General features: G+C 35.8%; 3 protein-coding genes across 6 annotated transcripts in view; 1 reads left to right on the top strand and 2 right to left on the bottom strand.

The window, feature by feature from the left end:
• LOC112565761 (unconventional myosin-VI-like) overlaps positions 1–3,954 on the top strand; it is a 28,405-nt gene extending 24,451 nt beyond the window's left edge. For 3 of the 4 annotated variants that reach the window (XM_025241498.1, XM_025241496.1, XM_025241497.1), the window contains one exon: positions 314–3,953. In XM_025241498.1, the coding sequence (XP_025097283.1) occupies positions 314–504 (191 nt within the window). In that variant the 3' untranslated portion in view covers positions 505–3,953. Of the gene's footprint in view, positions 1–313 lie in introns of all 4 variants that reach the window. The other variant, XM_025241500.1, reaches the window with a different exon arrangement.
• Positions 3,955–5,806: 1,852 nt separating this feature from the next.
• On the bottom strand, positions 5,807–12,225 carry LOC112565763 (acetyl-CoA acetyltransferase, cytosolic-like). The gene is given in 10 exon segments (XM_025241504.1): positions 5,807–6,001; positions 7,308–7,418; positions 7,529–7,683; positions 8,018–8,144; positions 8,272–8,411; positions 8,777–8,894; positions 9,129–9,179; positions 9,181–9,311; positions 11,105–11,239; positions 12,088–12,225. Coding segments are annotated over 10 exon segments (1,182 nt in total). The 5' UTR covers positions 12,131–12,225; the 3' UTR covers positions 5,807–5,830.
• Positions 12,226–13,020: 795 nt separating this feature from the next.
• LOC112565765 (protein FAM228B-like) lies at positions 13,021–22,966 on the bottom strand. Its single transcript, XM_025241505.1, is given in 9 exon segments — positions 13,021–14,922; positions 17,523–17,755; positions 18,226–18,306; positions 18,648–18,760; positions 18,763–18,844; positions 19,953–20,030; positions 21,454–21,471; positions 21,833–21,940; positions 22,705–22,966. Coding segments are annotated over 9 exon segments (1,047 nt in total). The 5' UTR covers positions 22,825–22,966; the 3' UTR covers positions 13,021–14,708.
• Positions 22,967–26,973: the final 4,007 nt, after the last annotated feature.

Raw genomic sequence — 26,973 nt, 5'->3', positions numbered from 1 at the left:
ATACATGTTTTAATTCATGCAGAATAATTTTGTTCATGTTCCAGAAGAGAAAGTTAATCAGACCTGATTCTTATGAATGTGACGCTGGCTTACAGAAGTTCTTGTACTGAGTAAGCTGCACAAGGGATTTACATGGGACAAGAAAAATGCGGAAACAGTTCAATGCACAATTTGATGTATGGTGGCTGTCCTAAAGTCTTTTTACTCGTCTTTCTGTTCTCGCCATTATATAGCCTTAGTTGTTTGCACTACATACAGTGCTGACAATAATCTTTCAAGACTCTTTGACATCTCTCTTCCACCCACTTTGCAGGAGCAGATGACATCAATATGTGTGAACTAAGTTTGGAGGAGACGGGTCTAACTCGTAAAAAGGGGGCAGAGATCCTTGAGAATGAATTTGAAGAAGACTGGCAGAAGCATCAGGGTGACGCATATCTCAAAAAGAATGCCAACAAGATATCATCTAAGTTCCTGCAAGCCAAGCTGGGTATAGCAAAATGAGGTTTTAAAGCACAACCAGTGGGGAAGCAGAGCAGTTCATGATTTTCTTCTACCACAGAATGGATGTTGTTGCAGCAGGGCAGAGAGTGGTTTATTTCTTTAGTGTCAGGGTGCATTCACGTTTTGTTTTTTTAGTAAACTGTGTTCATTAATGTGATTTTGTCCAAGCAAATGAAACGCATTCATTTTTTGGTGAGAAACTGTTATGGAAGAAACACTCGTTATCTATTTTGAAGTGGAATGTGAATCCCATCCATTGTGCCCAGTAAGCATTATGTGATGTTCAAGTCCAAACCTAGACTGAAATGGTGAACCTTTAGATATCTTTGTCTGGTTTGACTTATATTTATGCCATTTTGAATTTAGCATTTGATAATGTCTATTTCTACATTTTTCATATCAACTAAAATTACATTTTTAATTTTGAAATTATTATTGAAAATATTTTTGTTAAATTTTCAACAAATCTATCAGATTGTTATCAAATTGTATAGTTAAAACAATGTGATTTGAAGAAAGCGATTATGTCTATATTTCCTGCCTTGTCTGCAGCACTGTTTGCTTGATGATATTGTGCGAAGACAGTTCATTTTTGAAGAGCATTTATTGTATTATTTATTGCTGGGTGTGATGAGGTCACAACATGTTTTGTCGATAGCAGAGCTGAATAGCTAGTGCACTTCTTTGTTGTAATTTGTGATGTTGTTTTTTTCAAAATTAGTAAGATGCCATAAAAGTGATTGACTTGTAAAACACTTGTGTTCTGTTTTATTCCAAAGTTGATCCAATCTTGCCATGTTCCTCAGTGGTGGTGGATGTTGGTTTAACATTGCTTGAGCACAAGTCAGAAACTGGTTTTTTCCCTGTTCAATTCAAAATGCAATTTAAAAAATGGAAAAATTAGTTTTGGCCAATAGAGCACAATACAGACAGGAGGGCTCAGGAGGCAGGTTGCCATGATGTATGATTGTGGTTTTATTTTAGCGCTTTAGAGTTTTGTTTTTACTATAGTAATCATTTACTTGATGTTTTGAAAATTAGATAACTAATTACTTTTATTTAACAAAAATATCTAGATGATTAACTGTGTCACAGTGTGGTTGTGCTTAGCTTTTCTTGTCCAATTGTTTTTTCCCTAAAAAAATGGTGAAGGGGACACGTAATGAGTCTGTAGCAAGTTAAGTAGTACAGATTAGTCTGAAAGGGAATTTTGTACATTTTCATACCATATCAAATTGTGACATTGTCTTTTTGCCGGACTGAAAATGATTTTGTGCAAATGCATTGAAAACTAGTATAATGGCTTTTAGGGTGATGTTGACTGTATATGTAGTATGTGATGGTAGCAGTTTGTTTAGGTGTCACCGGTCTGGGAGGAAATTGATAGAGGACTTCTTAAAAACACATTTCCATTCTCAGTTAATTTCAAGCCTTTTGAAAGTTGTGACAGTGGTTCAGACCTGCATGTTAAAATTTATACATTTCTGATTCAGGGCAAAAGCTTTATCATATAACCACCAAACTATTAATATAAAAGCTTATGACAACACTAACCTCTTACCTATCGGCAACTGTGAGCTCAGTTTTGATTTTTACTGGGGGTAGCCTTGAAGACAATCCAACCAGAAAGACCATAGACAATTTGAAAATTGTTCAAATTTTCAATCTTGAAATCTGACAACCAGAAGTGCTTTAAAGTAAGGATGCGCAGTTTACTGTGTACATCAAGGTATTGACTGTCTCTTTTTTTAAAATTACTTACTGAGAAACTATTGATGCAAGTTATTTTGACCTTACCTTTTATTAGAGACTAGTATGTTTACATCATATGCTCAAGATACTTTTTAATCATTGATAACTGTATTTTGCCCAGTATCTGTATTTGTGAAATAAATGCTGGAAAATATTTACATTTCTTTAAACGTTAGTTATAGTTTCTTTGTGTATAACCTCATGATCAAACACAAGATGAATGTTACTAACCGTAAATAGAAGACCATTTATAGATGGTGTAAGTTTACTTAACATTGTAACTATAACAAGTTTATTAACAGAAATTGGAACTATCTTATGCAGCAAGTATTTAAATTTCATGTGATGACTAATTATTGGAAACATGAAACTTTCCTGTCACTAAGGCAAAACTAAATTCAGAGTGCAACAGAATCATTTTGGATTTATGCTGTTTATTGGTATTGCTTACTCACATGCCATGTCCATGATGTTGGACTGCTTTATTTGTGACCAAATCTGTATGCAAAATGCCGAAAGCTGCCTTGATTAAGGACACACCTTTCACTTGCTCAGATCTTAGTTCATAATCTGTGAGTGAAAATTGCATCCAAACAATCTTTAAGTCATGTGTAACTGCGGTGTAGGCTGGAGCAAAGAACAGAGGAGTATATGTGAATGTGAAATGTCGGTCTGCATGCCATGGCATCAATCCATCTTTAAGTATAATACCACTAACAGAATAACAATTTTAAGGATATCTGTAACATTGTTTGCATGTGGAATGAAATGTATTTTATCAACAAAGGATCTTGCCAACTGTGGATGCTATTTAGAGAATAGCCGGTGTTGTAAGTCGTAGCCCTAAAGCTGGTCAGATGAAAAACTAATAAATTTTAGCTCAGTGATGTAATACATTTTCTAGCATCACTTTCTGTACAAGTCACTTGCGGAAGTTTAACTTGTTGGAATGCTTCAAAACACTTGTTTAATAAGAAACAATATTTTGCACCCAATTATAGGGATAACCCTTCAAATTATGCTTCACATTGTCTAAGAGTGGGAGAAATTAATTCTGGAGGACATCCAGCTATCTTGTGCTGTGTACTTTTTTTTTCATTTCAAAAGATTTGTTTTGCTCACAACTGAATAGAGCAACATTTACACACAAAAAAATTACAAGCAGTGTTCTCACATTTTTTTTGCAACAATTGTATGTAAAATATTGTTTAAAACCATTATTTCTATGGGAGATTCTTTAGTTTACTGTGTGGTTATGCCATTTCAGATTTAATCAACTTTTACTAGTAGGAGTTTGTCTGCTTAGGATTTACCAGTGATTGCTTAGAAAATTTTAATGTTGAAGATGAACATTCAATACTTTGAAAAATTAACTTGTGAAAATAAGTTTGCTACATATTTAAAGACAGAAAATAGATTTGCTTGTGTGCATGCTTCTTCTTTAGAATGCTTCTTTGCTTTTCATTGGCATTGATCACAGAAAGCATTTCTGAGGAAAGTTAAAATTGTGTGTTGGTATTTGGACACCATGGTACAAACCATTTTGGTGTAGAAAGCTTTCATATTGCAAAAATTTTGTTGGGTGTAGTTTTTGTAGTGAGGGCAGTTTTCCATGACATGCATCTCAACAGCCTTTTAAGTATTGCAGTAAATTTGTTGAAAATCACAGTTGTGAAATAAAGCTACATAGGAAAAAGGCTTGTCTTTCTCCCATCAGTTGTGAGTTCATTACTGTAATGGTAATCGTTATCAGAGTTTCACTGTACAGCAACTGATAGTAAACCATAAAAATAATCTTTAAGCCAGGCATCTTTATTCTGCGTAGTGCTGGTAGCATCTGCTTCAGCAGCAGTACACAAAGTACGACATCCGTTACCATTACCAAAGTGCAAGTGCCAGCAATATCTGAATAGCCATAATAATATGGAATGCAATTTCAATGAGCACTAGCTAGTGCATCCCACCTCCAACAAACAGCCCACCTGAAGCACACTATGCTGTGACATCACACTACTTCAGCCCTGTAAGAAGTCACCCAAACTGTTACAATTAGTATTCAGAACTGGTTAGATGCATACACAAGACCCTTTTACTGTCACGAGATATGCAAGAATGTTATGCTTAATATTTGTTCAAAATGTGAGATTCATCACATTGCATAAATTTGGCTAATTTAATGAGGAAATGTGGGCCAGTGCACATTAAACTTGCAGTCCTCTGACTTCTGAACCACATACAAAAACACGTCACCAAAAGTTATTCCAGATAGTTACACAGGCTGGCTTAATCTATTTCTGAACTTTCGAAGTTCTTAAAATCAGTCTTCTATGCTCTCTAGTAGCTTTAAGCAAAAATGATAAACTGCCATTAATAAACCACATCATCTATTTTGATAAATATACAACCGTTCTAGGGAGAAATGACGATTTCAGGCCCTGATAAGTGCACTCTTACCTTTCCTTTATTATGAAACAGTCGAATAAAGGCTCTTTACAGTCTCTAGAGACAACTTGCAAACCCCAAATGTTGAATGAAATTCAACCAAAATCATGTATTTCTGTGTTGTATTTCTCAGCCATTAAATGGGGACATTTTGGGAACATTTCTTTTTTACAAGAAAATGAGCTTACTGAAGGTATGCTGTTGACACAATGAACTTCACTGTGGTTAACTATTAAGTGGCTTTCCCAGATCTTACAGCCCACAACTCGGCAGACCACCAGCAGTCCAAAGATAAACATCTATGGTTGCTCTTTTCGCACAGACCTGAACAGGGAAAGATCATGTTTAAATGGAAGCAATTAGGATTTTTTTCTTCTAATTGGATTTCCTTCCTTTACAAGGCTTTGTGGAGGCCTGGTTTCAGATTGGGAAAGTCAAATGCTAGGACTTAAAATCAGGGTTAGGGTTAGATGGCTGGGGAACAAAAGGCAGTGAGGGAGAGATGGACATCCTCCCCCTCAAAAACCTGGGCCCAAAATAAACTTCAGAAAATCAAATTGTTAGGGAACTGCCTTTTTGTACTCTCACTAAAAGAAAATGATAAAAACACTTGTCGCTCATAAAAATGGTGCCTACTTTAGATTCGAAGAAGTACTTTCACAATTAGCATTCATCATTCATCAATGAAAGTTGAGGAGACTGAGCTTTTTTTAAAAAAAAAAAATTCACATGTTGTAACTTGTACAAATCTGAAAAATTCTTCTCTGATCAAAAAGAGGCCAAGGAGAAAGAGGGCAAAAACCCACCATTCAAATTAAAAACATGTAGGTAAGCTTGAGCCATGATAACTACAGTTTAAAACAATACTAACAGGTATGACAGTGGTGTTAACACTTTCTTAATTGGTCCCAAGGTGAAATGTAAAATATAAAAGTGCCGAGGTCAAATGTATAAACACCAGTAAGTCTAAGGTCACACACTAATTCCTTAGTCAGCTTATCATTTAAAAAAATTTCATTTCTTGACAGTACAAATACTTAAGCAATTGCCCACCTCATGCATAGTCGTTTTTCTCTGCACACGCACCCTCACCAAAAACTACCAAAAATAATGGTCAGGAGGTTATAAATATTCATATCCTTTCAATGCATACAGCAATGCCCATCCCTCCACCAACACACAGTGCTGCCACACCCTTTTTGCCACCCGTCCGCACAAGACCATGAAGCAAGGTAACAAAGATGCGAGCTCCAGAAGCACCAATTGGATGGCCAATCGCTATGGCTCCCCCGCTTACATTTACCTGTAAAGGAGGAGAAATTTTTACACATCACAGATTTATACAGTGGGGTTTGATTTTTAGTATTAGGATCATGTGAAAAACATCACTCTAAGGTTACAATATGTCATACACACACCTGCTCATGCATGCATACAATGAATTATAAAAAAAAAAAAACCTTGATAACCCCAGCAGTCAAAAGAGAAGAGAATTTCAGTTAATCAACAACACATCCTAATGCAAAGAAGGTGCAAAATGTCTCAAGTTTTGTCAGAGTATGTGCATGTTGCCTTTCAACTTCCGTGCAGGACTTTAAGCTAGGGCACTGCTAGCAAAGATAAGAGCAAACCATGCAGAAGAATTTGGTGCACTTAGAATCTAAAAGTGTCAGCTGGCAGTTCTTGGAAAAACTCCTGTGGGTCCAATGTTGAAAGAGATGCTAGAAGTTAACTCAGCCAATCTACAGAAGGGCAGAAAAAGAAGTTCATTCTTCTGCTATTCACAGATGGTTGTCTATTGGATTTCCATAACTCAACACAAACAAGATCCAACTGATTCCTATAGGACATCTTTTTTCAAAGTGATGTCAACCAAATGATGCAACTACTTGAAGATGCATGACACCATTCATACACAAAGCAATATAACCACCAAGACATGGCGCCTCCCATTCTTTGCCAACCCTCCCCCACCCTACAAAAAAAAAAACCAACTAAATGCTTGGATTGTGGTGTCCCTTCACCTAACAGGCTTGTGGGAGCCAGCTCTCCACATTTTCATTTTCTTTCACCTGGATATGTTGTGCTTGTATTACCTATTGTACCGATCTGCACTTTTTCCTGACTTCATCATTGTTGTATTTGACTGTTTGTTTGCCTGTGGCCTTTCATTCATTTAATATGAACTCTCTCACCACTGTTAATCCTCCTGGCTAATGCAATCACAGTTTCTTCAACTTTATAAGTCATCTCTGGGACAGACTTTACATCAGTGCCAAACAGTCATGCATTTCAACATTGTACTGTTTACGATTATCAGGATATTCTGGCGATTTGATCTACGTGTTAGATTACTAATTTCTTCTGCTCCCATCCAGTCCAATGACTGTAGATTTGTCTCATTGACATCATGATCTATGAATGGTATCCGGCAGAAGAGCGACAAAGCCACAGGAATTTTATCTCCCTTGTGTTTTTGTGTTTGTACAGAGCCTGGCTTTGGCTGGGATACCGTGCTATAAAAGCTCACACCATTATTATAGTAAAACCTTATCAACTCTTTAATCAACCATAAGAAATGTGTATAAGCACATACATAGGTCACTCACCTTTGCTGGATCACAGCCCAAATCCTTAGCTACCACAACTGACTGTGCTGCAAACGCCTCATTCAGTTCAAACAAATCTATGTCTTCTACCTTCCAGCCAGCCTTTGAGAGCTGTAAACGTGAAGAAAAACAAATATGTGACTAACCATATCTGGCATTTTATTTCTGTTAATCTAACATTTGTAGTGGATGAAAGACTAAAATAAAATAAATCAACTTACAGCTGAGCGGACTGCAGGGATGGGTCCAGTACCCATGATTGTTGGATCCACCCCAGCCTGCGCCCACGAGACCAGACGAGCTATGGGGTTGATGCCTCGTGATTTTACTACTGTGCCAGACATGAGGACCACAGCTGCAGCCCCATCATTGATCCCTGTTGTTTATAGTTAATTGCTGAGTGTCAGCATCTTGTAAGTTCTTACAGAAGTGCAGAAATGATTTCTGAGATTATAGGTTGGATCAAAGGTAAGGCATGTATCAACTTTTTCCTGCCATTTTCCTTTCTCCATATATTTTGATTACAACTGTATTACCACCCCTTTCTCGCAGTCCTGACTGTAACTGTATTACTACACCTTTGAAAGGAAATTTTGGATTGCAGTCCCTGCAACATTAATAATTGCTGTATTGCATAGAATATTATACCACTCATGCTGATTGTATCATGCAGTTTGGATATCTAACCTGTCTAGGACTGCATAACACACCTGAGGCATTTCCTGCAGTGACAGTTCCTGATCCATCTTTTACAAAAGCAGGTCTTAGCTTTTGGAATCCTTCAATAGTGCAACCAGCTCTGGGAAATTCATCTTGCTTCACCTCTTGTGGACCTGTAAAGCAAAACCTTTTACACTTCAAGAATTGTTAGATAAATAACCACTGATAACATGACTGTAACAGCCACTCTTATCTTTAGCAACATGCACCAATAAACTCCATGAAAAGTGCTCATTTATACCTTTCTTGTCTGTATAATGACAGGCACTATTTCTTGATCAAAGTTCCCGGATTTCTGTGCTGTCTCACACTTTTTCTGGGACTGTAAGGCAAACTCGTCCTGTTCCCGTCTTGTCACACTCCACTGCCGTGCTACATTTTCCGCTGAAATTACAGAAATAATGGACAAAATCAGTATTCAGTTTTCCACCTAAATATTACTATTCTTATCTTAAACTTAATTAAACTTAGGCACATTGGTATTCTGCTTTAATAGTACCAGAGTTAAAAGGTGTATTTTCAGAAAAAACATTCTGTTCATTAGTAAAGCAGAAAAAAGGACTTTGTATAGTTCCAAAATACTTCACAGAGACAAATGTAACTATTAAAACAATGTCAAATGTAGTACTTAATGTTGACAGACATAAATGTTAATGTCAGCATCAAATATTGTTGGTGTAATTTTTGACTCAACATACTAACACTCCTTAAAATACTCTGTCTCTCACACATCTGAGCAGTATATATACCTGTAATGCCCATGTGGTAGTTGTTAAAAGCATCAGTAAGTCCATCCTTTATCATAGAATCCACCATATTTACATCACCAAACTTGACACCTTCTCTCATGTGGACACAATGGGGAGCCTAGGCAACAGTTCAACAATATTCATTGTAACACATTTCTACTCAATGACTTCTCTCTTACACACACAATGGATCTTTTGGTGTATGTGATCCATAAAAAGTGGAACAGAGGAAGCAACCATTAAAGCACAAGATGTAATTAAGAAATAAGCAAACAAAGAAATAAATAGGCTTCATAAACTACAAAATTATCAAAACAGCATCTCAGCTGCATTAGGTATTTTAGTTATATACCTTGCTCATGCTTTCCTGACCCCCAGCCACCACAATGCTAGCATCACCAGTTACGTATAGCCTGTACTGCCATGACAATGGCCCGCAAACCAGATCCACAGAGCATATTCACTCCACTTGCTGGGACTGTGTATGGAATGCCAGCATTTACACTCGCTTGTCGTGCAGGATTTTGGCCCTGCCCTGAAATAGATTCACACTTCATAGTAGTAGTAATAATAATAACGAAGTATAATTTCTGTGGAAATTATCCCTGCTGACAGCAAGCTCAATGAAATTGACATAAACAATTGGCTCAACAACATCTCTTTTTCACACACACAGCACACATGCAAACAAAAAAAAAAAGCCTACATAAAAAATAGACACACATGTACACAGGAAGGGAAGGTATGCAAAGAAAGCCACCAGCTACTTTTTTGGAAAAGGTAGGTCTTAAGGCCAGGCTTGAAAGCATCTGAGGTAGTATGCATGCAAAGTACTGGAGCAGAAAAAGAAAACGAGCAGTGGCCAAACTTTTCCTTTCTGATACATGGCACATGCAGAAGGTTGAAATGAACAGATTGTAGAGACTGAGTGGGTTGATATGGTTTTAAGAACTTAGATACCCTAGAGCAAGGCCATGGAGACAATGGTATGAGAGTGAGGTCACTTTGTAGTCAATGCAGGCACAGTAAGACAACCAGTGCAGCCCATGGAAGAGTGATGTCACATGACTGGATTTGTGCTTATGTAGGACAATGCAGGCAGCAAGCTTTGGAGTTCTTAAAGCTTGTGGAACAGGGAGTTGGAATAGTCCAGCTGGGACAGCACAAATACAGACAAGAATTTCTTGGTGGAAGAAATTGTTAACAAAGGTCTTAAATGGTGAATTCTGCAAAGGCCAAGAAAAATTTACTCTGATATGGCCTTGGTGTTATACTTTAGTGAGAGTGGTGCATCAATGATCACACCAAGATTTCTCACCATCTGGGAGAGTGAGATATTCGCACCAGAGAATGTAAGAATGATGGAAGATGATGTAGGTCTAAGATTACAGTTAAAAGCAGTTAGAAGAACCTTATTTTGTCTTCATTCAGCTATAATTTGTTCATTTGCATTTTACTCCTTTCCTGAGTTGACAGTATTCAGAGATATTTATACATTTTACAGTCTTGTAATTGCATATCAGTAATTGTATATTGTATAACAACAATATCCCCATGTCAGGGTAATGATTTGATGGCATGGCAACCATGATGACTGATTAAGTTACAACGTATAAGTAATCAAATAATTAAAAGTATTTTCTCTCATGACAAAGCTACTCTTTGTAATTCCACAAACAACATCTATGATTATCTGTGACAAAATTTTTTGGAGAAATTATTAACAATAAGAGCTGTAGCTGATGTTCGCACCCACAAACATCAAACTATTTATGAGATGACATGAGGACAGCTACTCAAGACAGGGAAAGGTGACCTTTGTGCATTCACACAATGAGTCATCGCTAGCTGTGCCTCCTGACACAGCCTGTACAAGCCATTAAAAATCACATGCAGCACATCACTCTCCCCCCTTAAAGCTCTGCATATTTACTGCATTTTTCTCCCAGCTAGGTACTTTGCTTGTTACCAACTTTTCCACAAAGGAGAGGAAAACCTCACTGTATGGAACACAAGATAACCAAACTGTACCATCAAATTTTTCTTCTCTAGTTTTGTTCCCTTGTTTTTAGCTCAACCAACATTTTAGCAGTAATCCTTTCATGCAGAAGAAAAAAAGAATGAGATAAATTTCCTTTTTTTTTAAAGTTACCTTAAATGTTTAAGTGATGTGACATGTTAGACACATTGCTCATAAGTTAACCAAAAGGAGATAGTTGCAGAATCACTCATGCTGCATTTAAAATGTTTGATTCAGTGAATGGTGTGCTGAAATGGGAAATAAGATTAGGGATTTTGATTTTTAAATAAAGACTACCGGACCCTTACCTGCTGTAAGAACTTGACCCATGATGACCTCTGACACATCTTCACCTTTGACATTTGCCCTCTTCACAGCTTCCTTAATAACTATACTGCCAAGATCATGAGCAGATAGTGTGGATATTGCTCCGTTGAAGGACCCTGCAGAAGCCAAGATTTTATGACCATTTCACTGCTACAGGCATTTCTTTCTGAAGGTGAGGTTTAAGTGACGACAAAAAAAATATCCTATTACAGTTTCCATCAATGTTTGAACATAAAAATTTGTAAAAACCCATGTTTTATTTAACACGAAGTAACAAGGGGAAAATTAACTATAGTTTATTATTGTTCACTATAGTTTGGCACTTCATACAACTGCTGAGCGCGCATGCACACACATACACGGTAGGCACGCGAGCTTAATTGTTGTCTAACTCTTTGAGGGCCAGCCAACCAACCGCGGTCTGGAAGTCAGACCATATATTCCTTATCATACGATATACAGTAGGCAACCGTAAATTCTCTTACAATGGTCATGTTCCAGGCAAGACAATGAATGTCACAATAATCTTCTGTCTTGTGATTTTTTCCTCTAATTCTGTAAGTGTTGTCAACTTGCCTGCGTTTTTAAATCTTTATGCAATGACACTCAGCTGCTGTGGTTAAATCAGTGTATGGTACCCATTACAAAAAGGTATCTTCTCTATTAGCTTAATTATCAGACTGAATTCTAACAGCAGTCAGCAATAGCAAGTAGAGATTTAAGAAAAAAATATATCATCCCTTTCATGTAATCATTTTTTTTTCATTCGCAAATTCTGCCTGTGTGTGATATAATTAATAAAAGATGGATTAAGTCGAAAAGGTCCAAAAAGCGGCGATACTATATATAGACGTCCAAAGTGGCGTCTGCTACAATCACTCAATCAGCAATTGGTAAAGATTAAATTGCGGGTTGCAGAGAACTAACTATTAAAGTAACAGGGTGACAGGTATAATATTCTTACCAACAGGCGTTCGAACAGCTGAAACGACGAAGACATCCTCCATTTCGGCGAAATATTTGTTAATGTGACTCGCACGGCACGCGAGGACGTCGTACGACCAAACACAAATGTTAGCCTCTGTTTGATTGGCTGATCGCCAGGCATCGAAAGTCGACATGGCGGTGTGTATCAGTTCGTGCGTGGTGCAAAAAAATGTGTATTTACCCATTCTGAATAATAAGTGACGCACGCCGTTCAGTCATAACTATGGCTGCACTAATAGTTAATTTCGGCTTGCATTTTGCGTTTATTATTTTTATGCATTATACAACTCAACTGATTTTCACCATTCATTCAGCGACTGTACGTACTGACACATAACCCACAACAACAGTTAACTTATCTACACCCATTCTCCTACGCGCGCGCACACACACACTCACTGTATACATACGAATACTAACAAATAGAATTTCTTAACCACCACCACCCTCCATCAAAATCTTCGAATATTTTGAAGCTATGTTTACACTGGCTCTAGATTAGAACAAGAGGGTCTACAGCAACTTCAGCAGTGAAAGTAACCCCCATTTATTCATAAGCCATAATTTGCATATCAGGGAAGATCCTTCTGAGCAACTTAGAGTATACAAATCTGGCGGACAATTTCTATATCAGTCTGTGAGATGGGTTATACTTTTATGCCATGCTAAGAGGGTTGTTTTGAATTACACTTTGGTAAGAATGATCAATCATCCTGTGACTTGTGTTCCATACACTGGCTAATAACAGCTAGGCCTGTATATATAATGTGCATTTAACTTTTGTGACTGCATGGTATTTTTAAGTAGTTGAAGTTCTTTTTTCTCTTACATAGAGGAACATGAAAGAGCAAACTCATGCACAAATACAAAAGCACACTTAAACACATCTATAACACTTGTTAAACAAAAATTTTGTTTAGATAAATGATTTAATCAAACACATTTTGAGAAATACAGAATTAATTCTAATATAGCTTTGCTGAAATCTATTGACAACAGCAAAGTACATTTAAGTGAATGAAATGTTTTTATTTTCAGTGTTGTTTTACAGGTCAATGTGACTACACATTTGATGCACTCATATCTAATTCTTTGAGATAAATTCTTACCTTAATATCTTAATACTTATGCGTCTCAGTTCATGCATGTTAAAATTATACTAAATGTTAATCCTCTTGAAGGTACTTAAACATACCTGAAGGAGATACATTGGAAACCCCTTAACAACAAATAAGTAGGACTATCACAGGAAACTTTTTGGAGATCAAAGAATAATGTCACTGCAAAATGAAAATGCCTCTTTTAATTACCACATAATTTTTAGTGCAGTGTTCATACACATTTGATTCACAAGATAAGTAGAGGGCTTTGTATCAAAACAAAGATTATTATCTATGAAACCCCTTAAAGCAAAGTATTTTTGAATTTCCTAATTTGAATTTTTGGTGGCAAGAAAACTCATTAAATACCCATACTAGAACCATGCACAGGAATAAAAATTATATAGAGACTATGTCGCATAATGATCAGCAAATTGGTGCTTAATTTTCAGCAAGAAATTAATGTCTCTGTGCATGCATCTTGATCACATAATACTTTAGCAATGAGATTTGAATGTAAGCATGAAACATCCAGAATTTAGCTTTCATATTATTGTTTATCAGTCACATGCATATAATTATGTCATGTTTGAGATATTACTCTGAGAATTATAAATCTATGTTTAAAGGTATTGTAAATTTAGCAATTTTTACATCTTTAACTTATTTTGTTAAGCTTCTAACAATAAAAAGTAAGTAAACAGTCTCCTGCAATTTGCTTACACGTAAGTGTGTGCAGTACAAAAATATGGGACATAAGTACCTTGAGCCATCCATTGGTCTAGCCAAAGATTTGAACTGTGACCTAAAAAAAAGTCTGATCGAGTATCCTTTACCCAAGCACTATTTTTAAATGAAGGTAAATAATATTGAAATACTGTTTATCATCTGCATTACTTAAAAGTTTACTTTGAAATTAATGAGATTGTCAAAAATGAGTGCTCGACTGCTATGTTATGTACAGTGTCAACCAACAATGAATTAACTGAATCATATACACTGGCTGAAGGTTGATGAATACCAATACCCATTAATGAAAGCAAACTGACTACATGGTAGCAAGATCTATGTCATACTAGATAGTTGCGTGACCACAATGGAAACCCTAAATCACCCAAGCAGTGGCTTTTTTAAGCTTAATTCAAGCTAGATTGTCAAAAAAACAAACACTTATCTGACAAAGTTTTCAAATCACACCTTGATGTACTACATCCTTTTGACTCCGTGTGATATTTCAAAACAACAATACTGCTGGAGATGTGGAAACCAAAATTTTCCACCTTGACAAGACACCTGATTTCATTTGAGACAGCTCAGGACACTGTTGAGGCTCCTACCAAAGCCTGCAGGACAGCTTAATTCCATGTTTATATGGAAAACGATATTGAGAAGACAATGTTTACAAACCACAAGCACAATCAAGAAGTTAATATTTGTAAGAGTCTGCTTTAAATCAACAGAAGCACTCGAACTCAGGCTGCAGAATTTTTTCATTATTCTATGTATAAATTTCCTTCACATGGTCTGTGTCAAACCACAAAAATGGGACTTGGGATACTTCACGAGCTGGTATACCATACGGCGGTTTCTCTGGAAACATACGCTTTTTCTGTGTCATCAGTTCCACATCTATGATGCGAGGATCAACTGGCAGGTTAGCCCATTTTTCAAAGTCCACTTGTGTGCTGGTACAGTTACCCTTCATGCGCAGCCTGGTTAAAACCCAAACAAGAGCAAGCAAGCATGAGCAAAGTTCATTTCATAAATATTTCAATTTTTTTTTTAATGTGCATTTTTTTATTTTATGTCTTTTTATTTTAGTTATATATTTTATTCTTGTGGCTTACTGATGGCTGACAATATGAAGAACATGACATTGTTTGCATGGGGAATAAAGCATGGAAGAAATTGGAAAGAGCACAAAATGTGTTACTTTGTGGCTGTGACTAGGGGAAGGGGGGAATCATGGTTGTTTGTGTTTTTTTAAATCTTAGTATGAAAAAATATTATGTGAATGTCAAATGATTTGTATTTATGTTTCACTCAGCAGGAATTAGCTTCTACCAACTCTATTACAATTTCATCTAAATAACACATTATAACTATATTATGCAATAGTTATTGGAATTATATGCTAGCAACATAGTGTTAATGGTTTAGTATTTACACATCAGAAGAATTTATTAAGAGCTGAACATAAATGTTTCAGATCTGCAAAGCAAACATCAAAATATAAAAAAGAAAATCTTCCACATTCACTATCATATCAAATCAGCAGTTACTCTCCTTAGAGTATTGTTATATGATGAGCTGAAGTTAAAAAATTGGATATAATCATAAGCAAATACAGAAAGACAAGTGAACATTTTTTTCATCTAGGTGAAAATTAATTGATTTTTCAATCTGAAATGAAAATGGACACACAACAAAATATTAATAAAAAAAGCAACAAAACAAAGATCTGTTGATGTTGGTGCAATAACATCATTAACTACACAACTCAAAAGACTAAATAATGTTTTTCAAACATTACAAACACTATACTGTTGCTAACTACAGGTTTGGGGACAAGTTAAATGTGAAACAAATTAAAAGCTGCATAAAATTTGGAACTTAAAGAACATACATATGCAACCCCAACATTAGTGTAACTTACAACTCAGGAATTTGGATACCTTTTCTTTTGTTCCTGATCTGTCTCAATCTACCAACAAATAAACCACAGTCTTTCAAATAAATCATATCTGAAACACTGTTGCTGAAGAAATCTGCCGAAATGGCTTTGGCGAAAAACTATCACAGAAACAACATAGCTTGCTTTTTGAAATTATATATGTAACCTTTAAAATCACTTTTAAGGTTTTGGACTTTTCTGAGCGAATGAAAGGGTGATAAAATAATCAAATGCAACCACATCAAATGTACACATAATTTTTATATTTTCATTGTTCTTCAAATACAATCTGTTCTTAAAGTTGGAACAATATTCTGGAAAATAATTTTGATATTCTACAACCCAATAACAGAAATATAGAGAACATTTATAACAAACCTTGCCACGACTGACAATCTTCCAAGACTATTTTGAACACTTTATGATCAGTCAGTAGCACCAGAATAAATCTTTTTGCTAATGTTTAAACTGTTCACAGTGCATTAATATGATGAGGGACAGAATCAGGCAATTAGATGAAGGCCATAAGATGAGAAACACTAGGTGACATGACATAAAAAAGTAACTTAATTTCCACATCAGCTTGCAAACTCATTATCTCACACAAGACCAAAAGAGAAGCTGACATTAAATCTCCAACTGATTTAGATCTGTGTAAGGGAAAGCAACAAAACAATCCTGTACTGCAAATATTTGTGCATTACCACATCTAATTCTACAAAATAAAATGGAATAGCAAGTGCCTTTTCTTTTTATTTGCAGTAACTGCAACAGGTTTTCACTAACCTGATATAACTATGGTTTTCATTAGTTAATGCATGACTATATTTACCAGACAAAACAAATTGACATTGTTAACATGCCTTTACTAGCGGATGTGATGCCATATCTGCAGAATTTACTAAGGTGCAAACTGCAAGAATAAACTAAGAATTAAAGGAGTCATGCATTGAAACATAAGAAAAACTTGCAAAACAAAGAAAGCAAATGTCACATCTAAAATATATATATACACATGTATATACTCCACATAAAGTAAGTCTACTTTAGACTGAAGAAATGCACAACATTCTAAATGAACTTTTTATGCAATGTAACAGAAACTTGATTTTAAATGCATTATGACTTTTTCCATCAGCTCTGATGTGTAAATCTCTTATTTCTCTGCTCACAATGCAATATTTAAGATGGAGAGAATGACAGGTCTGACATTCAGAGTGTTATGAAAACACAAAGCAAAAATAATAACTTTAAGCAACACCACAAAGCAACTGGACTAGGCCTTGCACACAGTTTTAGAAATGGTTCAAAATGATAGTAAATCAGAAAAAGCTTTCTGAACTTAGTAACCAGCAATCAATCCACTGCAAGTACATGTAAAATGATGGAGGGCTAATAGCAATAATGAACATTATCAAATTTACCCAGGTGAATGTAAGCTCAATGTGCTGCATGCAAAGGATTACAAACAAACCAAGAGTCAGCTATACAAGAAACATAAGCATCAGCAAGCAAATGACACCAAGGCAAAATTAAGTTCATGGACAAAGATGAAGAAATGAGCAGTGTGTAGAACACAACATTTTATGGAAGATATTTCTTAAAAAGGTTTCTTTAACACATGGTCCAAACTATTACCTGCTGGCCAAGCGGGGTGTGCTGTCAATGTTTCCAAGGGGCATTTGATTCCACTGCATAGTGTCTGTGCCATGGCGACCCAGTGGTACTAATGGCATGGGCGGCAACTTGACTTGATTTATATCCTTCTGTGTGTAAATACTCCCAGTCATGCAACGCAAAATTGTCTGCTCTTCTTCACTGCGTGCACGCCCTTGTGAAAGAAGTGGGTCTCGCAGAGCTGGTACAACAATCTGTAGAAATTCAAGCAGCTGTCAACATTGTTTCTTGACTGTAGTGATTTGGCAAGGGTGTTGTTCTTTAAATAATGGCAAATGTTTCATTAAATGATTTTAAAAGTTATAAGTATAATGCTTCAGAATATCATAATCTTGAATATTAAAAAATAAGCGTAATATCTAAATGAATTAGAGCACAGACACTTGTGCAAAGTTTTGCACTTTTCCAATAATACAAAGCCCTGTGTAAAAGCTAGAATAGCAGCACCTTTCCAATGCACTTGCATTGAAAGTATTCAAAATCATGACTTGTACAGACTCACTGATGCTCTCTCTGTTGTGTATGTGTGTGTGCATGCATATGTGCATGTGGGGAGGGGAAGGGGCAGGAGTTGGTTCATGTAATCATGTCCCTCTGTCCTTAGAAACACTATAGACCACATCATTCACTGATTTCTCTCTCAGTAATTGTACTTGCTGCTAACCTTAATTGGTGAGGGGCGATGGGCATTCAAAGCCTGAGCGTAATACTCTCCTTTATCCATAGTTTCCAAGAATACAAAGCCCTGTGTGAAATAAATATATGTATATAATACACACAAGAAACAGCAGAGCTCAGAACACTGCAAGCTGTAACCCTCAAAATCTGGTCAACCAGCTGCACCACATGGTAGAAGTACTACATTTCTACAATCATATTGACTGTTCCAGTTTCTAATACCATTAAAAAAAAATCAGCCTACACCTCAGAAAAAAAAAAAATTAAAAGTAGTAAGCAATAAATTACAATAAACACCATGAACAGACTAGCAGACTAGCCAAGAATGCTAGCATAAATGAAGCACAATCCTTATGAGCAAGCAGACAAGTAAAAGGAGAAATATTTATAACCAAACATGCTGCTCACTTTTCTGTTTACATATTCCAAATATTGCCTGTGCAGCTCCCTTTTCCGTCGGTCAACTTCTGACCAATCTTGGCCATCAATGACTTTCAGGATCTGGCGCCTGATTGGTTCAAAACATGGTCATTCCACTGTTTATGTAACAGCTCCTTCTTGCGCTGCTTTAGCATATCTTCATGCAAAAGGAATTCATCCAAATCCTGCAAAGATCAAAATAAGAATATGACACTGGCAAACAACTTCACGCAAGTTTGAGGAACAAAAATACATTTTATTAGTGTAGACTAAAGGATATTATTTCATTGAATGTACATTTTCAGTTGTGTTTCAGACTTCTCCCTAAAACTGAAAATCGATCTAAAGGAAAAGATGACAGAAGAATATTTCTTCTATTCTATTTATATCAACACCTTAATTTACAAAGAATTTAAAATGGATCTGGTGCAAAAGATGTGATGAATGATTCTATTCTTTACAGGCAAGATTTTATCATCTAGTAATGACAAATTTATAACAATTTCATTGAATAAAAATCCAAATATGGCATCATCGAGCAGAGAATCAATGATCATGGAGGGTTTCTAAAAAATATAAAAATTCCTATTTTAAGAACAAATTTAGTTTCCAAAAAGTACATCCACTGCACTTCATGCAGAAGATAAATGAAAGCAGATGTGGCCGGTTTCCCCATATAAGCATCCAAACACAATAAGAAGTTTCAATAAAAAGGACCATCATCAGAGAAATGAATCAGAAAATTTCTCGCAACAAAGATCATGCCAAATTCAAATTATAATAATTAAGCGCAAAAGCCACAAAGGAGTGCGTATGTATATTTTCCTTGAAACTGAGAAAAAGATGCCTTTCTTCACTATTAATTTTAAGACAGGTCTATAAAAACTCATATGGAAAGATTGCTTAGTAAACAGTAAGCTTTTTGAACATGGGGGAAATTGTGAAATACTAGTTTTATTAGTTCTGCCAACTGGAGATAAAGATAGTGTAAATTGTATAATTTATACACAGACTATTTATATCAACACCACATTCAAGTAGCTCACATGTTAATTATTTTTATCAGCTGGAGAAGTCGTCTAATAAATCACTATATAACTCACACAGATAACTAAAAACAAGGATTGTTCTGATGTGTCAAACAAATTCAATATTTACAGTATTCATGTGCTTCACTGTATGAAAGTGTGAATGAATTCATTAAACTATTTTTTAAAGATATTAAAACTTTTAGCACACATGAATGACTTTTGATATCATAAGTGTACAAATGATAAAAAGTTCCAGATTTACTTTTACAAAAGTGTGTTCAGTTTCCAGAAGAGGGGAATACAGCACACGAGCAGCACGACTCTCCTCATCTGATCGCTCCTGTCCAATCATAGAAAATACGATGCTAATGGGCTGAAATAAATGTTTTTCTAGCAGAGACAACAAATATTCAGTCATCACACCATAAAAAGACAAGGCATATCAGTTAGTACATATGAACAGCACAAAAAAATACACAGTTTTAGAGGATAGTGTAAAAAGCCTTGGTTGATTTTTGTAGCCTATTATTTTATACACAAAACCATCACAAATGTTTAGTAATTATGTTAGTTACATATTTATATTTCTAGTACTTCAACTGTGTAGTTAATGCTAACATTAAACACTACCTACACATGGCTGTGAAACAGCACTCTGTAAATATTATTTTAGTTAGCACAACAACTATGAGAGGGAATAAATGCCAAAAGAAAGGCAAATGTTGATTAATATATAAAGTGACCAAAAAGAAAAAAGATGATAACTCATTCAGATCTTAAGCTAAGAAAATATTCTAACCTGTAGCAATCAAATCAAAGTTTGAGTGAGGAGAACTTGGAAAGACAAAGAGGTTTTTGATTATTATATGATCAAATGCAGAAATAGAGAGAGCAGCAACACAAAAGCAAAAGGCTCGCAGTGAAAAATCAGATCATTTCTGCAGTTACAGTAAAGTGGCATTTTTAATCAGTGTGTATGAAAAAATTCTGCATCTATTTGGGCATGAGGAAAGGGTGGTAAAATAAGAGTAACTGGATGGCTGAGTACGTTTTTTTAAAGTTTACAAACATAGATATTCATTGATAATATGTTATTATTCTGAGTATGGTTTAATGATATACTTTTCTGAAATGAAATGCCAAGTACAAAAACACAAAAATAATCCTAATACTCTAAAAACAATATGCATGCATTGGAACATAATGCCACACTCAGTGCATGCAAAACCCAATCACATTATCAGGAAAAGGATATCAACTCTTTCCAGTTGTCATTTTACAACAAGTAAAGCACGAAGTCTTATATGTAATGACAGATTTATTAACCACATGTTGCACTTAAATGACCTTTTTATCCAACCATAGTTAGGGTAAGCTTGAGGTCTGAAAGATAGTTGCCTTTGTCAAGCATGATGAGGTTGGCAAAACCAGTACATAGTGCCATGATCCCTCATACATGTCCCAAAGTGATTATATAAAGGCCCTGTCACAAGAAACATGAAAATATCAACTGATCTTATCCAAACAAACTTGCCCCAAACTACTGTGTTTATTGCAGCTTATCCAGCCTAACTGTGGCAGGATAAGAAGATCCTTATTGCACTATAAGCAGATGTGTTAAATGAGGAAGTGAAACTGAAGTACATAACAATGGTCACCAAAAAAAACTGACTGCAATTACTATTACTAACATTTTCAAAACAAAATAAACATAAATGCACAGAGAAAAAAATCCACATGTGAAATAGACCACTCTGACCTACCTTCTCTTTTGACAGATCCTTAAGAAATGCAATCAAGTACATGTTCATACACTGAGTAGACTTTTGCCTACATTTTTAAATTGGATTTTATTTTCTACAACATGATTTTTTAAAAGCCTACAAATCAGTAAGCATTTTAAAACTACAGACTTTTTCTTACAAACCTTTTAGGAAGAGGGCAAGGAAAATAACTATGTATATTGAATATATTAAATGTCTTAATAGTAATATTCATGTTTGTGTGTTTATACATGAGTGTGTGCTCATATAACTCCATAAACTTTTTCCTTTTTTTTTGCTATATCTAAGCCCCATAGAAACAAACTATAAAAGTCCTAACTTATAGTCTGACACTTCATTTCTAAAACACAGGTAATACCTGCAAACTTTTGACCATTCTTTTGCTGAGCCAGTCCTGCATTTTTGCAGACTCATGCAAGATGCCAACATCCACACTTAGCCCAGATAGTCTGTCTGGTTTTTTAATCTGTTGATTAAATAACGTGGTATTAGCTTCTGAGCTCATTGATTCTGGTTAAGCAATAATTAATAGGGAGGCTGATTCATAAACATATACTGCCACACCTAAAAGTTGCAGTTAGGGGTCAAATATTTCTGTCTGATTCTTTATTTCCTTCTTAAAATAAGAATCTACACTGTTCTCCAATATCATCAAAATCTTAATCAGGTAATCCAGAGAACATTTTGCATGGTTGAATCATATATAGCAAATATATCAGGATTGAAAGATATATAAAGGTTTAATTAATTGCCGTAACAAGTCAGAAATAAGCTATTATCAGATTAACATGCAAATTATCATTATGTTCAGTTATTATAAATTACAAATAAAATATCTAAAGATGTAAGTGCATCAAGGTTTCTCTATATGGCTTAAAAATTGCTTGTTTCCATAGTGTTCAAGGCCACAATTAGTCTTTATTTCCCTAATTGATGTTGAAAACGTGATTATCCAGCGAGAAGCAGGGTACGAATTTTTCATTTAGGAGTTTTTTAGAGTATGACAGTAAGGAATACGAAAACGGACAGGACCAGAACAATGCATAGGCAGTCATAACAATATAAAAGCTAGAATGTTTAAAATCTATATGTGCCTGAAACACCTATAATTGGGTCGTTTTAATGCAAAGTTGGATGGAATGGTGCGAAAGCGTAAAATTTTGGGAATTGGGAAGCATGTCAGCAACTTTTTCTTGTTTTTTTAAAACACGAACTCACGCAGAACAATACCTGTGGTGTTCCTAATAGAGTTACACATGATGATGTATCAGTTTTGAGCTGTTTAGCAATATCCGTGTTGTGCACCTCCATGGATCCTCCACGTTTCTTCACGGCCAGTAATGAAGTCATTTCGACTGTATTCTGTATTCCTCATTTGACATGACATCGACTGCCGGTGACCTGCAAACTTTTTGATGTCAATGGTGTTTAATCGTTTCTCACTTGGCAGCCATAAGTCAACTGTGACGTCACATAGAAACGCTAGGGTCATGGCCTCTATCAGCGATGTACACAAACGAGTGTCCTCCCTTGCATAACTTCGGCAACAACGGTATAGTAGCAGTCAAATCATGCAGTGTGTGTAATTTAATCATAATATAATTACTAGAGAACGCTTTACCTGACCATCAAAGACGTCTCGATTTGCTTTGCGTAATTAAACAAAAAAAAAAAGAAAAAAAAGATGAGGTTATTTAAAGCGCATTATTCTAATGCAAAAAAAAAAAAATCTCAATCTCTTGCACTGACGCATATATTAATATAAACAAATCAAATAGCAAGCAACATACAATGGCACTAAGACACTATTTTGTGAATTATTTTATGAAGAGAAAAATCAGAATTGGGTTTCCTTTCCATTCTATTATCTGCCTCTTTTTCTTCCATTTTCACTTTGCTGCCCGCTATAGTATTGCGACAAGGGAACTAATTCTTGTTCAGCTACTAATGTTCTGACTGAGGAGCATTAATTGTGCCAGTTTGTGTTTCCTTTGGAGATAACTGTTGTTCTGTTACAGTGTCAGACATAAGAAAAAAATTACGGGAAAAAAGTATGTTCAAGTTAATTTAAAACTTTTACTTTATTTAACTACTTTTACTTTAGGATGGTCCGCGATGCAGTGATCTTGGTTGATAATGGCCTATTCATCGCTGCAATGTGCACTTTGCGGGTTTGCAGCCCGCAAAGCGCTTGTCGAGTTGTGCACACGGCACGCAGAGAGGCCTTGCCTGGATTGAGATATACGAAACGCGTTTCTATTTCCCAGCAAGGGACGACCTTATTTGGTAGACGCTGTAGCCAATCGGAATGTTGAACACAGTAGGCTCCTTTTCACTCTTGAACACAGTAGGCTCCCTTTTCGACATCAACAATAGCCATGTGTGGAGAGAACTGCTGAAGATGATTGCGAGATGGGAAATTATCCGTGTCTGTTCGACACTGGAGACCCAGACTCCACGAACAGGTATAATGCAAAATGCCTTCCAGAACATTGCGTGCTATGGGCAACGGATAACTGGTAACATTTCTTAATCTATATTGCTTGATGATTGTGTACTGTTTTAGATCTAGTGATTAAAACATTGTAAAGTATGATTTGTACTGTTTAGGATTCAGGTGATTAAACCTGTTAAGAATGCAGTGAATCAGATGTTGTGGCTGCTGATGCTAGTGATGGCTTATATGAATAAATAGTGAATGATCATGCATACCAGAAATCCTGAGAATTTCGCCATACGAAACATAAGAAAACAATTTTCTCAACGATGATAGGTTGCTTCTCACAAAACATCTACAGATAAATGAGCAGCTTTCAATAATCTTTTGGTTGATTAGCTTTTGTTATTAATAAGATTTAGGATATTAAAAGTCTAATGCTTTGCTAATTTCAGAAAAGATGTGAAGGCAGAAATGCGTTCACTAAGGAACGTCTTTTTCTGCACAGCTGTGGTGCATACAACGGGCCGCTGTAGGGGTCGTCCTGCACTTGAATGTGGCAGAGCCTACATGGCGTTTTTGGAAAGGCTAAATTTTCTGGACTTTATAAAAACAAAAAGGGTCAAGACAACCTGGTAAGCACTTTGAGTTAACCGCTAATACTATATTTTCAACTGGCAATAGCCTCTGTGTGATAGCTTAACATTTATTTTCAAATTATCTTTATCATCTGCAATATTTTCAGCTCTAGTTGTTTAATTGTCAAATTGTTTTCACATTATTTACAACACGAAAGTGTCAGTACAAACTTTTTAAATGCTTTAAGATATCTACCAATATTCCTTGTTTGATAAAATTTGGATTATTTGTTTAACTATGATAGGACACTTTATTAGTCCCAATGGGTAATCTCTTAAGATGGGAAAGGTTAAGGTGAAAAATACATCACGTAATTGTCCCGATCACAGATGCAGAACACACATGGTTATCTCAAAAGAATGCATTATTGGTTTTTCTCGACACAGATGCACACAAGAAAAATAAAAGATGCTGCAGTATGCATCTCCATCATTCTTTAATAGTTTAAATATTTTTTTTAATTTTCAATGCAGAACCTTTTTACTTGAATAGGCCATAGCCCTTTTTCAAGGGGGGGTGCAATACCATCAAAGATATTTCAATAGTAATATATTATAGTAAGCCAAATCTCATGTGCAAGTAAAAATATGCATTGTATTTACCCATACAATCAAAGTTGTATAAATCTGCGTAAACATAATACTATACTCATCAAATTATTTTAGTCAAAAGACACTATAACCAACTAACAGTAAATCATCTTTGGTCTAGTCCAAAAGTTTTCTTATTTCCAATGATTTATAAACAAAAGAGGAGAGATGTGCAGTTTTAAATCTATTATCTGAAATGGAAAAGGGAAGGGTGCTTGAATGATTTTTCGAGATGAAAAGTTTACGAAGGTCCATATAATTTAGGGGGCATGTAGGAAGAAAGTGCTGGTTCAGTTTCACTATGTCGGGCAAAGGGGCAGTTCAACATCTGATTGAGTTAAATAACGCTGCTGAATGGCATTTAGTACAGTATACATTCTAAATTTTATGAAGGTATCTTTTTATGCCTCTGTGTTTCAACCAGACAGAAAGCTGCTTAAAATAACTAGGGAGTTTGAATGTATTGATGGGAAATATTTGAAATGCTTCTGATAGCATTATGCCACTTTGGTGGTGACAGTTTATGTCAGTCTCTGCTTCAGGTTTGTAGGATACAGTTTCTTCAGTTTATAACCTTTTTGAAGGTGTGAACCTTCTCCATGCTATCATTACTGGTACACAGACCCCATATTTCAGAGGAGCCATATAAAAGTATTGACTGGACCGTGTGCATCAAAAAGTTTGAAAAACAGGTTAGGTGAAGTGTATCACCAATGCTACCATAACAAGTTTGAGAATACTATAACTCGCCCTCTTTCTGCTTTTTTCAGCAATATCTTCTAATGCATGTGTAAAAATAGCAAACTTGTGGAGAAAACTATACTCAAGTATTTGTATACATTCACAATTTTAAAAAAAGAATTACCACATAAACATTTTTCTTAACCACATATAAAACACCATTTCAAAAAATCAAGACATTTGATTTATCAAGATTACGTAAGATCTTAAAGACTGTGAGCACTGAAAAAGAATAGTTTCAACCTGGTTCTGCTGTCCAATGATTGTATCGGCTACAAGGGCAACATTGAATACTAATATCATTTTCGTAATTTCAAATCGTTCAAGCATCATGAATCAATATACTTACTCAAATCTTAACAATACAATATGACTTTGCCATGGCACGGTGCCCTCCTCATTCCGTAATTAATTTTCACTTCTCGCGCACAAGTCTGGCATCAGTGGAAGACTGTTGACTGCGCATTGTTAAGGGGCTGCAGCTGATGTGGATTCTGGCGCCAGTCTCCTCAATTAATCTATGGTTTCAGTGTCTTCCCTGTCAATGAACAGGGTGGCACACAACTCTTGGTCCACTTTAGAATCTTAAGAAGTTGTGGAGTGCAATACATGCTATGTGTTTACTGTTGTGGCGCCGTTCCGGGCTATGGGCCATTTGGTTTCTGTAAACACCCAAAGCGTGCCGCCAGAATGCCAAACAGTTTTCTACCAATTCTTCTCGCTCTCGACAATATATAGTCAAAAATTCGCTGTCGCCTCTCTCATCTCCTCTCTCGAGCATCTTGTAGGTTCTGAATGACTCTTCTGAATGGGAATGGCTTTAGTAAATATGGTTTAAGGGGAAAGGCATCGTCCTACAATAAAATATGGGACAGGTGTAACAGTGACAGGCCTGGGAGAGGAACTGGTGTTGGAATATTAGAAGTGTTGTTCTCAAGAGCAGCAGCTGAGTATTGTCTCTGATAAAAACACCAGCATCACCTGCCTGCCATTTGCTCCCAGCGTTAAAATACAGAATCTATATTTTTGCATCTACAACTGCCGAAGAATGATGCTGTGGATACTTTAAATTTTATAGTGTGTTGACCCACC

This window comes from Pomacea canaliculata, linkage group LG6 (genome assembly GCF_003073045.1).
Source record: "Pomacea canaliculata isolate SZHN2017 linkage group LG6, ASM307304v1, whole genome shotgun sequence".
Lineage (NCBI taxonomy): Eukaryota > Metazoa > Mollusca > Gastropoda > Architaenioglossa > Ampullariidae > Pomacea > Pomacea canaliculata.
This window is presented reverse-complemented; position numbering and strand designations above follow the sequence as displayed.